Below are 13,284 nucleotides of genomic sequence, written 5' to 3' on the forward strand. Positions count from 1 at the left end.
AGTGATTTTAGAATACTTTTCGCTCTCTGCCTCGCTTCTTTTATTTTACTCACCATCTCTCTCTGCTCTCTCTTCCTTCATTCCAGCGAGAGAGAGAGCGCACAGCCATCTAACAGTTTTGGGCCATTTGTTTTTGAGCTGCTCTTGAACTACGGACAGCGTGTGAGGCATAGAGCAGGAGAACAAGAAACAAACAAACCGTTGTTGCTCTTTCTGTTGCTGTGGTGGCTTGGCTATGAAAATGATTGGAAGCGATTACGTACTGGAAGCGCACAACATATTCCACACCACCGAGGCAAGTGCACCCACACCACTGGAACGCCAATTCCACCCCCAGAGCACTTTACACTTCCAATGACAGTCTTTTGTTTTTGTTTTGTTTTGTTTTTTGTTCTCCCAAAACAGGTGGATGGCGGCGGCTGCTTCAATGGAGCCGGCAATTCGGCGCTGGTGCTCAAAGGCGTCAACCTCACCGTCCACAGTGGCGAGGTGATGGCCATACTGGGCTCTAAGGGTAAACTAATAGATCAGCGAAAAGTTGTCCCGAATTACATTTTTTAATTTGTTTTCAGGCAGTGGAAAGCGGGCCTTGTTGGATGTCATTTCGAGGCGCGCCGATGGAGCCACACGCGGTCAGGTGCTGCTGAATGGATCGCCGTTGTCCAAGGCCTTGTTCCAGCAACGCTGCGGCTATGTGACACAATCCTGCACCTTTGTGCCCGGCCTGACGGTGGCCCAGACGCTTCACTACACGCCAACGATTGTGAGTGTTCCATCATTCCACCATTCCCACAGAGACATCAAATAATTATGGTATCCGATGCAGCTGAGTGGCTATCTGAAGAGTTCCAAGGTGCGACAAGTGCTGGCTGATTTGGCCCTGTCGCAGGTGGCCCACAAGCGTGTGGAGTACCTGAACATCAGCGAGGCGAGACGCCTGGCCATTGGCATACAACTGGTCAGAGATCCTGGTGAGTCCGATCACGCCCCCCGAAATGAGTGTCCTTAACCACGTGACTTTCCCCCGCGTAGTCATGCTGCTGCTGGATGAGCCCACGCATGGACTGGATCCCCTGAGCGCCTATCTGCTGATATCCATTCTATCCAACACGGCCAAGAAAACTGGTTGTGGGATTTTGCTGTCGCTGGAGAAGCCCCGCTCCGATGTGTTCCCATTCTTGGATCGAGCTCTGTTTCTGTGCCTGGGCGGCGTTGTCTACTCTGGCGGCACTCGCGCCATGCTGGAATACTTTCATGGCATTGGTTTTCCCTGCCCCCAGCTGGAGAATCCCCTCATGTATTATCTCTGCCTGTCCACGGTGGATCGTCGCAGCCGCGATCGGTTCTTGGAGTCCAGCCAGCAGATTGAGGCGCTTGTGGAAAGATTCTCCAGAGAGACGCCCATCTCTGATGCGCCTTTGAATAACATGGGATCGGGCAAGGTGCCGCTGGCCTACGGCAAGCCGGGCGAGCTTAAAGTCTGGGTTATGCTGTACTTGTAAGTGCGGAGCCGCAACACAACCTTTTAGTTGGTAATTTGTGTTTGTTTTGCTTAGGAAACTGCTGGCATCTACCTTCTCGTGCGGTCTGGTTGGCATGAAGACGCTTTTCCTTCGACTGCTACTGCTACCCATAGCCATGAGCATACTCTGGGCTTTCTATACAAATGTGGGGGTAAGTAATCAGCTGCACCATACACTTGTAGTTCTGTAACTTAACGTATGTGCTTCCCAGGATGATGCACATGGCTTCTTCACCAGAAATGGAATGATTCTGAATATATTGGGCTTGTCCTATGGCTGCGGTATCCTCACTACCATAACTCTATGTAGGTTCAAGTTTAATCCATAAAGATTCGCGTTTAAAGTTCTTTGTTGAATCGCTTGCAGTTCCCGTTTGGCGCAAGAAGCTCTCACAGGACACACCAGAGGGCCTCTACTCCGGCACCACACTCCTCATAGCCTACAATGCCGTCTCCATTCCTTTCTCTGCAGTATCTGCGGTCATTGCCAGCTGTGTGGTCTATCCGTAGGTGCCACTGAAACATGAGATAAGTTCCAAACTAAAAGCTTTCCTAACCGTAGATTGCTGCTGGATTTGAAGTACAACAACGGCATTGTATTTGCCTATCTGCTTGTGGCACTTTGGTCCAGTTTCGTGCTCGCCGAACAGCTGACAATTGCCTTTCTGCTGGTCGTCAAGGTGCCCTTCAATGCAGCCATCGCGGTGACCTATGCGCTGGTCATCAGCGTTGCCCTGGCCAGCGGCACAGTGCGGTGGGTAGCACAATCCCACGAGATCAATTGGGGATATATTTGAGAGTTTTTATGGTTTTTCTTTACAGCTCCTTCAAGGGCCTTCAGCCCTGGCTGCAGGACAACACAAAGGGCACACACACGCGCTACGCATCCTCCCTGCTGCACAGCATCGCCTTCCAAACGCGAAAGTTGAATTGTACGCCGACTGCCTCCGTCATTTGCCCCAAGCCAACGGACTTTATGCACGAGCGTCTGGGCTTGCCACATCCAGATGTAATTTATACACATTATAATATCCCAAGCAACATTTAATCAACCTACAATACTTACAGGAGACAATTGATGTGGCTGCATCCTGTGCGTTTGCCGTGGGCCTGGCTGCCTTCAATATGCTCGTGTATTTGTTCCCCATGCCGCGCTGTGTGCGACAAAAGTTCAAGGACTGAGTACATCGGAGTCCGGCGATTAGTGAAACTGCACAACATGACTAACTTTATTTATTTTAAGCTTATTTCCAACATAAAAACCACATAAAAACTAAAATCATAAGAAATTGGCGGGTGAACATCGATACTTTGTAGTATCGATCGTGGCAAGTATCGATATTACAGATGCAAATGCATATCGCTACTCGAAGTGAGTACTAATCGATAGCACTATTTAAAAAGCATCGCAACGCCATATCGAGATCAAAACATTTTGGCGCCAAATAATATTCGATTTTTATGAGTTACATATCATTTTATTTACAAGAAACCTTAAAGTTAATACAATTATGTAGTGAATTCATTGAATATTACACAACAAGTACAAAATCAGCCGCTCTTCGATACAATTTTGGCTTCCGATTTGCTTCATTTTTTCATTTTAACAATTGTCTAACGACTAAACATATACTTTTTATTTAAATAACTAGATACACGCATGGAAATTCATTAGAACGCATCTTGAATCTGAATCTGAAATCTGATTGAATGAATGTACGCGAGTGTTAATGGGTGCTAAGCAGGTTCGATATTATTCGATTCGATATGATATGCACATGAAAGATAATGCGAGCGAGTGCAGGCGGAACCGGAGCGGAGCTGCTGCTAGAGCTGTGATTGTGATTGTGATCTTGAAAATACTGTGGCACCTATACAGAAAAATGAGACTGAAAAAAGGAATGGATATGGATATGGATCGTTTACGCTATGAATAGTTTAGTAGTTAATGGTCAAGGCAGTGAGTGCAAAATGGATTTAAAGGTACAGTTGTGTAAATAGTTAGTTGGAGTGCTGGGGCCAGACCAGAGCAGCGGCTGTAGCGCTCAGTCCGTGTCGTAGTAGGCATAGTCGTAGCTGGTGTCCTCGTCCGCATACGGTGGCCGCTGCCGCTTGCCGGCTGGCCTGTCCTTCTTGTCCAGCTGCTTCTCCTTTTTGCTCCTGGCCGATTTCTTCGCCTCCACGGGTGCACTTGTTGTGCTCGTTGTGGTCGTCGTCTTCGTTGTGCTTGGTCGCCTGGTCGTGGTGCTTGTGGTGGTCGAGGTGGTGCTGGTCAATTGGGCGGTGCTGCTGCTGCTGCTGCTGCTGTGAGTCGTCGGCCTGCTGGTGGTCTGGGCGGTTGTCTTCGGACTAGATGGCGCTAACTGCGGACTGTACTGAGAGTTGTACTGCTGCGACGTCTTCTCCGCCTTGTAGATGTCCGCCCGCAGCTTGTTGATGCTGGCAGCGCCAAAGTTCAGCGACTGGGCCGTCTTGAAGATCTCTTCTTCCTCATCGCTGAGGTCCGACTCGCGCTCCCTCTGCTGTTGGCTCCTCGGATGGCTGTGTGCCTGCTGGAAGCCATGCGGCTGCCTGCTGGATGGCGGCGCACTCGGAGTGGTTGTTCTTGTGGAGCTGGAGCTGGAGGATCGGGTGCGCAGGAAATTGAAGCGATTGCGTGGGAAATCGTTCTCATACAGCTCCGGATGGTACTGGCCATCATCCTCGTCCACATTGTAGTACGGATTGGCTGTGGTGGGCAGTGCTCCGGCCACCGTCGATGCCTTCTTCGTTGTACTCTGACTGGGCCGCTGTGTCTGCTGTGCCTGATAGAAGTTCTGCTCGTAGGGCTTCTTGTAGGTTGTGGGCTTGAAGGTGGTCGGCGTGAATGTGTCCTTGGGCGCATGCGTAACCTTCTTCACAGCAGCAGCAGCTGATGACTGGGCACCGGCACTGGCCGCCGTGGTGCGGAAGTGCAGCTCATCATCCGGATACCGTTCGGTGGTGGCCTTGTAGGTGATGCTGCCGCGGCTGGTAAACGAGCGCGGCTTCGCACTGGGCCCCGAGCTGGCGGATGCCTTGAAGGGCGCCGGCTCCTGGCTGCCCACTCGGGACAACTGTTGCGGCTTGGGGCGCTGATAGTGCGGCTCCAGCTTGTTCTGCGTGGCCTGGAAGGGTTGCGGCTGCTGCACCCTTGGGCCTTTGGGCACGTCGACGAACTCGTTGTGGTTTATGTAGTTTGGACTCCTGGGGTCCCAGCTTCTGTTTGCGTGCCGCCGCTACCGTGGGCTTGTTCCGCTTGGTGGTCTCCTTGTCGAAGTCCTGCACATTCTTGCCCGTCAGCTTGGTGGAGCTCGATGGCTGCTCCGTGTACTTGGGCGGCGGCGGCGTGCTCTTGAAGCGATAGGCGCCACTGTTCGGATTGTAGGTGGTGGGCTGGATGCGCTCCTGCGTCTGGTAGTCGTTCACGCCGAAGCTGAAGCGGCTGGTGATGCTGCTGCTGGGTCTGGGCGTGGTCGTCGTCCTGCTCTGTGGCGAATAGTCCAGAAAGTCCGTGTTGAATGAGGCATGCAGCGTGATCTTCTTCAGCGACTTGCTGCTGGTGCTGCTGCTGCTGGTGGTCGGAGCGGCGGTGGTGCTGCTGCCAGTGGGGCGCTGTCCCCGGGTGGGCGTGACTCGCGACTTGCTGGACGCCTCCGTGGTCTTGCGATTGTAATCGCTGAAATCGTTGGGCTTCGGTCGCACTCCCGTCGACGACGATGATTCCTCATCGTACTCGCGCCCGCCGTGGCGGTTCGAGAAGAAGTGCGAGCTATGGGAACCCTTGAAGATATCATCAAAGTCTTCTGTGGAGTGGAGTGGAGTGGAGTAGAGACAAGAGCGTGATTAATTCGAGTAATAAATCTGAAGATTCCATTGTCTAGCAGTGTTGTTGTTGTTGTTGCTGGCTTACGCTTTGAGTCATCGTTGTTGTTGTTGTTGTTGCTGTAATAGCTGCGCTCCGTCGTGCTGGTGGTGGTGCTTCTGCTCGTGGTCGGGCTGCTGCTGCTGCTCGCTGTTGTCGGCGTGTAATAGCTGGAAATGGGTCGCTTGGTGGATTGCGTGATCTCCAAATTGGGACTGGAACTCGAACTCGAACTGGAGCTGGAGCTGGAGCTGGCATAATTGTGTCGCGGGCGTGACTTCTGCTCGCCGCGACTATTCTCCTTAGATCGACGGACATCGCCTGCAATTACACGAGGCGGCCCCCCATTGAAATTAAATTTAATTGCTGAAGAAAGCCCTGGGAGTCGCTTACCTGTTTCGGCACGCTGCAGATGGAAGGTGGCCTCCTCCTCGTTGGCGCCCTTGCCATCGCCATCGCGATACAAATCGTTTAGGTTATTATTGTCGTAGAAGGAGGTGGCCTTGTCACAGTCCACGTCCGCCCAGTTGGCGCAGATCTGCAGCTCCTGGTCGAAGGCCGTCGTGTTGGGGCAGAGGAAGCGATAGTCCTGCACCTGTTGGACAAACGGATTAACTCTTCGATGTACGAGCTGCACACACAGCGAAATCATCATCAAAACACAGCACCACCAGATAACCAGAGCAACATGCAAAATTCAATGTTATAAATGGATTCAATTTTCAGCCAAAGCATTAGAGCCAAGACCAAGGCAGCAGCAGCCGCCACAGCAGCAGCCACAATTGGGGCTCGCAGCCAAGCCACAAATTCAGGTAATTCAAACTGGCAGAAAACTAAACTACACCGCGGAAAAAAAAAAATTAAGTAATTGCCAACGAAAGAGCAAATTGAGAGCTGTTCGATTAAATGGGAATTTAAAGCAGGAAGCTTTTTCTGAAGGCTGAAATTTAAGCATATTTGATACAGAAGAATGATCATGGGACACAGATGTACATAGATTAGACGCCTCTTGAATTTGTGAGTGCCACAACAGGAACAAAAAAGACAATCCTTACCAGCGAAAACTCAAGTCAAGCAGCGAAGAGCCTTGGGCCTTTTATTGCTTACTCTTCGAGGGAAAATCTCGTGGCAAACTAGTTTCTATTTAACGTTTTTTTCTCCCAGTGTAAGCTGCTCGTAATTGAAGCCACTTTGGCCCAGCTACTGTAGGCATTCACACATCCAATCAGATGCTTCCTTGTGCGGCGAATGATAATGCCACAGTGGCCCCCAGCTCCATGCCTGGTATCAGGTTGCCTGCCACAAACTTTGGCATTTGCAACGCTGCCACTTGACATTTTGCAGTGGCCCACAGTGGCCCCGGGGTCCCAGGTGACGATGATGCCGCGAAGAAGTGAACGTTCTCGGTCTGGTTCTCGATGCCGTTCGGCGGGGGCCTCCACTCCATTGTGCACACAACACACACAACCCAGTTGGCTAATTGACAATCAGTTCAAAATCCATATGTATACAAAATAGTCAAAGTCTTCAATAAAATACAACACACTCCAGCGTACTCGAAAAAACACACAAAACAAAATAGAAAATAAAAAAGGAAACACGTTTGTACTGGCGGCTGATTAAAAGAATGGTAAGCGGCTCGAACTTCAACTGCAACAGCAACAGCAACTGACAATGGCAACTCCTGTGCCCAGGTAAAGGTCTATCTGTTTCGCAAGCTGCATTCCATCAGCCAGATGCAGCGCGATGTCTGGGAGGAGGCGGTGTCCGAGGTGGTGGATCCGGTGCTCGGCGGCAGCACCAGCACCATCATCAACTACGGCGAGCGAATGGACTACGGCAGCGACGAGAACGATGTGATGGCGCGCATCTTTGGCGATTTGTTCCGGCACGTCTACACTCTGGAGCTGACCATGGAGGTCAACATATCCGTCCGGCACGTTGAGCTCAATGGCGAGCGTCCAGAGTCCACGGGCGACATGGAGGGGCAGGACCATAGGCCGTCCAAGCAGCACTTTGTGGCAGCCACCGGGGATGTCTATGCCTACATTGAGCGGGTGATGCGGCGCCTGCCGCAGAGCCGTGTGCTCTTCACGCTCAACGTGCGGCAAACGAATATCGATCAGTCGAGAAAAGTCTACGGAAAACTGCAGTTCATACACCTGAAGAGTGCCACGGCGGAGCCGTGGCGCGACGACACCAGCACGTCCATGGGCGCGCTGCTGAAACTGTTCAAGGCGCTGTCCCGCAGCCCCAAGTCCCACATGCGATACCACAACATCAACTTGAACCGGCTGCTCCAGGAGGTGCTGGACAGTGTCGACAGCACTGTGGTGATCAACTACACAGAAGCTCCGGTGTTCCACACATCGCTGATGGCGCCGCCCTGCTCTCCAGCACTAGAGCACGAGCCATCCGCCGAGGTGTGGAAGGCCCTGTACAGACAGGAGCAAACGAAGTATCGCTGCCTCAAGGAGAAGGTGCTCAGCCTCGAGCTATGGACCAGCAGTGAGGAGAAAGCTGCAGCTGTATGAGATGATGGATGCGCTGGAGAGCGATTCCGAGGAATATAACGAGTGCAGCAGCAGCGACACGGCCCTAGGGACGAAGCAGGTGGACTGGCAGGACCAGGACAAGGACAAGGACAAGGACATTGTGCCTGTGTCCACACAGAAATTGCAGCAAATCCGATGGGAGGCAGAGCTGACAGTTGAAGAGCTGCAGCAGCTGCAGTCGAGAGTGGAGCTGCTGGCCCACAAGAATCAGCAACAGCAAAAGGAGCTGCAGAAAAGGGACGAAATGGTGAGCCAACTGAATGGCGAACTAATCAGGGTCAACGAGGAGCTGCTGCAGCAGAAGATCTCCTTCCGGCAGAAGCTGGAGCAGTACACGGAGAGGTTCAATCAACTGTGGCAGGATCAGAGCCAGGTCTTCCAGGCGCATGAGCTGCAGCGCAAGCAGCAACTGTCCGAAATGCTCGACAGCTACTGCAAGGAGATGAAAAGCAGCCACGAACGGCAGCTGGTCCAGCTGCAGCAGCAGCAGCAGCAGACGGAGCAGCTGTAGTCAGGGAAGAGTGGAAAACAACTCGAAGCATGCAATAAAGAAACGAACAGAAAACCCACACTTAAAGGTCACCGATCCGATCCGATCCAAGCGCTGCACAGCAAAGTCTTCTTCAGGTCTAAGTATCATCCGGCAGAGGCCAGTCACGAAGCCCCATCACACATTCTCCTCCTGCTGCTGCTTCTGCTGCCAGCCTCGCTGTGCAACTTTGCCATTTAGCTGGCACTTTGACACAGAGACAGCACATCGCGCGGGGTTCGAGCCAGAGATCTCAACGAGCGCCTGCAAGTTCGTTTCCCAAGTCTTTCGTTTTCCTACTCTGAACATTGCATGGGGGGGAACTTGAATCTAAGTTTAGAACAAAGTAAGGCCCCAAAGGAGCACAGAATCTGTGGCACTAGAACCAAGCGGCTTAAATGTCAAACGGATCCAAAAGGGTAGCCTAACCAAAGAGCCTTTACCATTCGTTGTGGCTTGGGCATGGCATTTCTTTTAGCTGACTCGGCTGCTGCCGCCTTAATCGCAGGCTGTTGCACTTGCAAGAGGAGACAACACTTACCCCGATTCCGGGAAGCTTCACGCACACATGGAACATCTGGCACTGGGTCTCGGGATCCGCATAGTAGCCGCCGAGTATCTTGTCGTGGCAGGTGAACTGCGTCTTCGGCATATTCTGCAGACTGTACGTGGGCCAGGGCCTGCCGAAAGCCAAGTCATCGTCCTCGTCGAGCAACTGTGCCTGGCCGATGCCGAAGCTGCTGCAAAGTGTCGCCGCTGTCGTTGCTGCAAGATTCAGAAACAGAAATCGTGATCTGGTTAGGCTTGTGCGTCTTCAAATGGAAACTCAAGTAGTGCTAGAATTGGTGCTCAGCCTGAAACCGAGGCTGGAGCTGGAGCTGTTGCTGGTGCTGATGCTGACCAGTGGACGAGTGACCTTCAGTGTGGCCGGGGCTCGCATCACTTTCGCTTACATGATGCCAGCGCAATCTCGAGACGAGCTCATGATTTATGTGTGCCGCAGCAAGCACTTGTGGCGGTCCAAGGCTGAGCTGAGCTGAGCTGAGCGAGCCACCAACCAGCCTCCAACATGGTTCTGCGTGTGCCTGTCTGCTTTTTTTTATTTATTTATTTTGGGTCCATTGATTGGTATTTCTGATACCGAGAGACATCATTAACATTTCGGTCATTTCAGTCAAACGGCTAAACAAGACGCCGCATTCCCACAGCGATATGTGTGTGTGTGTGTGTGTGTGCTCGCTGGGGTCAGTCCAGCTGTCAAATTAGCCACCAAAAACGGATCTGTGTGGATCCACTCTGCTCATGAGGGTCGTTCAATTAAAATGCCAAGTCAATCACTTTCATGGCACATATCGCAGTGTGCCTTGTCGTACCTGCGTCGTACATTAAAAGCTAATTAAACCCGTGACTCCTCCTAATTGCCATCACACCCATCATGTATCATCATGTATCTGTCTCGGACTGTATCGCCGAGTAGTTTGTTTTCTATTTGTACGTAATGTGGCAGCTTCTGTTCTTGGCCAACGCCAGCGGAAGATGAGCAATTAAGGCAGATTGTAATTGCAATTTTTAACTGCAGCTGCAGCCAGCATCGGTGGCTTTTCGGTTGGTCTGGCCCGGCACCGCCAGGGCACAAATTGCACTCACAGGTTGCATAATGCCGCAGTGCGCCCCATTCATCATGCCACAGCCACAGAAAAAAAAAAAATAGGGAAAAACAGATAAAGAAAACCCAAAACCCAAAAACCAAAACAACAAAAAAGAGAAAACCAACTATCCAGCCTAGCTGGATGGCTCAAGAAGAAAGACGACGACGCTGTGCAGCAACCCGACGCGACGCGACGCGACTCGACTCTGATTCGCATTTAATTCAAATTCAAATGAATTTCAATTGCAGCTTGCCAACCCCTCCAACCCGCCTCCTCCACCCATTGTGTGGCAGTGAACTATGACTGGACTGAAGGGGCAGCAGCTCTTTTGTGTTTCCTTTAACCCAAAATGCAGATTGTTCGATTCCGATTTCAATTGCTTTTGTGGGAATGAGTGAATCTCTAATTTGGTTGCTGACTGCCCCTACAAATCGGAAAGCGCTCGAAGCGCAGTCAAGTGGAGTGAGTCGCACGCTGGAGTCCCCCCTCAAGCTTCCGTTTTTTGGGCGTTGTCCCAATCCACTCTCCTCCAATCATCTATCTCCATCTGCTCCTCCCTTTCAGTGCTGCTGCTGCGAGCGGTTGGTAATAAGATAATTTACAATGCGGTAATTATGCAGATGACCTACTCTTAGCCATAATTGCCATTTCTCAGCCTTGTCTTCGTTTCGCCCTGCTGCGGCAGCTGGCCAACAAATTACATTTGATTTCGAATGTGATCGATATGAAACTCATTGAATCCCATTAATTTCTTTCGCGATCAATGGACCTTGAACCAGCAGCAGCGGCAGGGGCAGCGGCAGCCCATCATTTCTATTTGAAACAGAAAAAATGTGCTGAAGACAACCCAACTAATGAGCATCATGCGATTATTTCTGTTTTTTGCGATGTGATGGGATCTTTGATGTCCAAGCACAATATGCGATTGTTCATGAATCATGATCATGCAGAAGGTCGATTGCCACAATTAAAGAAGTGCCAAGAAAAATAAAAACAAAAGCCTACAAGAAAGTTACCCCACTAATCGATATTTGATCTGGCATTTTCTAACTTTTTCTAAAGCTATTTTTGTAATGATAATAAATGATGGCAAGCTGCAGGATGAAGCATGCTTACAGCTAAAAATACTGTAGATATTTTATGTACTTCACATGATCATAATTTTTGGTTATATTTCAGATGCATAATTCAGGCCTTTTTGAATATATATTGCTCTATCATTTGCAGAATAAATTAGACCAAAAATTCTTTAAAAATAAACCTAACTTTAATTTTAAGTTTAGTTTTTGTACTCACCCAAAATGATGGCAAACATTTTATAATCAACACTCAACATGTCGGTTCAGTTTTACGGGGTAATCCAAATCGAGTGATTCTGTCCAAAGTCAGTATGATATATCCAATGGGTAATCCAAAGCGATTAAGCTGCTAGTTAATGTCGATTTGCACATGGATCGCACTGCAAAACAAGACAGACAGAGAGACACAACACCAGAGAGAACGCATGAGTATGGGAAGGGATTCGATTTGATTTGATTTGATTGGATTGGATTGCGAAAATCCCACAAGCCGCACAAGATGTTCGCTGCGTTTCGTTTCGTTTCGTTTCGCCTTGTTTCGCTTCGCTATTCACGAACTTAACACCACCGCTCTCCAAAAAAGTGTCCGTCATGTAGGAAATGAGTCGGTGGAGTCGGTGCCGACAAGACCAAAAATATAATAAAAATTGGTTCTTCTTCTTTCTTCTTTTGCGTTCGCCAAATTCAAACGGTATGTAAATGCGTACGAAAATGGGTTTCGCAAGGTGCGAAAACTACGGAAGAGCCATTTAGAAGGTGCAGCGAAACGTTGAGAGACGTGCCGTGCCGTGCAGTGGCGTCGACGTCTGCCTCACTTGACTGGGCAGAAAACGGCAGAAAAAAAGCACAGAGTCGAGTCACAGCTGCCACTTGCAACAGGGCAAACAGAGAGGCAATGCATAGGCAGAGGTACGAACCGCACGGAGGAGACAGGCGAACCAAGCGAGCCAAGCGGGGCGCTGCGATGCGATGCGCGATTTGTGACTGGATCGTTTACGTTGTCGAAGCGAAATGATTTCGGAAAGCGAAAGGAAAAACCACTTGGAGCCCATCACAGTGCTGCTGCGGCAGAGACGCTGGCAGCAGCCGCAGATCACCGAGCGAACCATCTTCGTGCTCGTCGTCTCGTATGACCCGACTCGACTCGACTCGGTACTCGGTATTCGTGCTCGTTTTTGGTTCTGCGGCTTCTTGTGGTCTGGTCCCCTAGATGCATGCTTAACGCATATTACGCATACGCAGCGTGTGACCAGATGACACTTGTCTGCATTGTGCCCTGCTGCAGCGTTGCAGCGTTGCAGCGCTGCAGAGCAGCTGCACCATTACACTGCCTGCCAGGAGTCGTCACTCATCATCACTTACGTCAGCCAGCCGCAGGGCCAACTCATGATTGTGGGCAAGCGCTGGCCGCACTCTCACTCCCACCGCAATTACACCCGTACCCGAAACCGTACCCGAACCCGTATCCATACCCTTACCCTTACCCGTACCCGTACAGTTCACGTAGCACAGCGCCTGGTCTCTTGGGTTGCATCTTCCGCTGGGGTATTATGTCATAGTCATGGCGGGGCTTTGTCATTTGCTGGCCCATCTGCTGTGGCTCTTGCTGTTGCTGTTGCTGCCACTGCCACAGCCACAGCCGCTGCCATGTCGGGGCAAAAGTCGCGATGCCACCGACAATCCAATCCGGTTATGTCTATATGGGTGAGTGTGGCACAGAGAACGGGGCAATGTGCGGCATTTTGTTGCAGTGTGGGAATTTACACGCCTGCAGATTTTGGGCCAAAAATCTGTGCATCTTGGGCGTTGCTACCAGATGGGGCAGATTCACCACATTTCGCATTTTGACTGCGCCCAGATAAAGGCGAGCAAAAAAACCTCAAGCTGTCACCTGGAACTGGCAGCTTGGCATTTCAAAGTTGAGGTTGCCTGCCGGAAAAACACACAAAAAAAAAAAAAAATTCCAGACACCGAAAACAGGGCAAAGGCAAAGGCAGAGGCAAAGTCATGCAAAGCAGCTGCCAGACTGCGGCACACAAAAAATGTCAACTTAGGAGTTTGGTGGAA

General features: G+C 50.7%; 3 protein-coding genes across 3 annotated transcripts; 2 read left to right on the top strand and 1 right to left on the bottom strand.

Annotated features, from left to right (window-relative positions):
- Positions 1 to 92: 92 nt before the first annotated feature.
- On the top strand, positions 93 to 3,104 carry LOC111080872 (ATP-binding cassette sub-family G member 5). Its single transcript, XM_022376751.2, has 11 exons — positions 93 to 295; positions 406 to 514; positions 573 to 763; positions 827 to 971; positions 1,033 to 1,498; positions 1,557 to 1,674; positions 1,735 to 1,828; positions 1,890 to 2,028; positions 2,085 to 2,276; positions 2,345 to 2,531; positions 2,591 to 3,104. The coding sequence occupies exons 1-11, from the start codon at positions 236 to 238 to the stop codon at positions 2,702 to 2,704; spliced, it is 1,815 nt and encodes a 604-aa protein (XP_022232443.1). The 5' UTR covers positions 93 to 235; the 3' UTR covers positions 2,705 to 3,104.
- Positions 3,105 to 3,368: 264 nt separating this feature from the next.
- Positions 3,369 to 12,221, bottom strand: LOC111080219 (flocculation protein FLO11). Its single transcript, XM_022375812.2, is given in 7 exon segments — positions 3,369 to 4,740; positions 4,742 to 5,346; positions 5,454 to 5,726; positions 5,799 to 6,000; positions 9,031 to 9,254; positions 11,435 to 11,597; positions 12,135 to 12,221. Coding segments are annotated over 6 exon segments (2,517 nt in total). The 5' UTR covers positions 11,475 to 11,597; positions 12,135 to 12,221; the 3' UTR covers positions 3,369 to 3,567.
- LOC111081115 lies at positions 6,914 to 7,939 on the top strand. The gene is made up of 2 exons (XM_022377093.2): positions 6,914 to 7,035; positions 7,100 to 7,939. Exons 1-2 carry the CDS (start codon positions 7,033 to 7,035, stop codon positions 7,937 to 7,939), a joined length of 843 nt encoding a protein of 280 aa, XP_022232785.2. The 5' UTR covers positions 6,914 to 7,032.
- Positions 12,222 to 13,284: the final 1,063 nt, after the last annotated feature.

Source organism: Drosophila obscura, unplaced genomic scaffold (assembly GCF_018151105.1).
Source record: "Drosophila obscura isolate BZ-5 IFL unplaced genomic scaffold, ASM1815110v1 contig_150, whole genome shotgun sequence".
NCBI classification, from domain to species: Eukaryota; Metazoa; Arthropoda; class Insecta; order Diptera; family Drosophilidae; genus Drosophila; species Drosophila obscura.

What these genes read in the sequence shown, in the direction of transcription:
- LOC111080872 (XM_022376751.2), top strand. Translation starts at nt 236, where the DNA reads ATGAAAATGATTGGAAGCGATTACGTACTGGAAGCGCACAACATATTC. An exon ending in TTCACTACACGCCAACGATT is followed by an intron (nt 764 to 826) that starts GTGAGTGTTCCA and finishes TATCCGATGCAG; the next exon opens with CTGAGTGGCTATCTGAAGAG. An exon ending in GTCTGGGTTATGCTGTACTT is followed by an intron (nt 1,499 to 1,556) that starts GTAAGTGCGGAG and finishes TGTTTTGCTTAG; the next exon opens with GAAACTGCTGGCATCTACCT.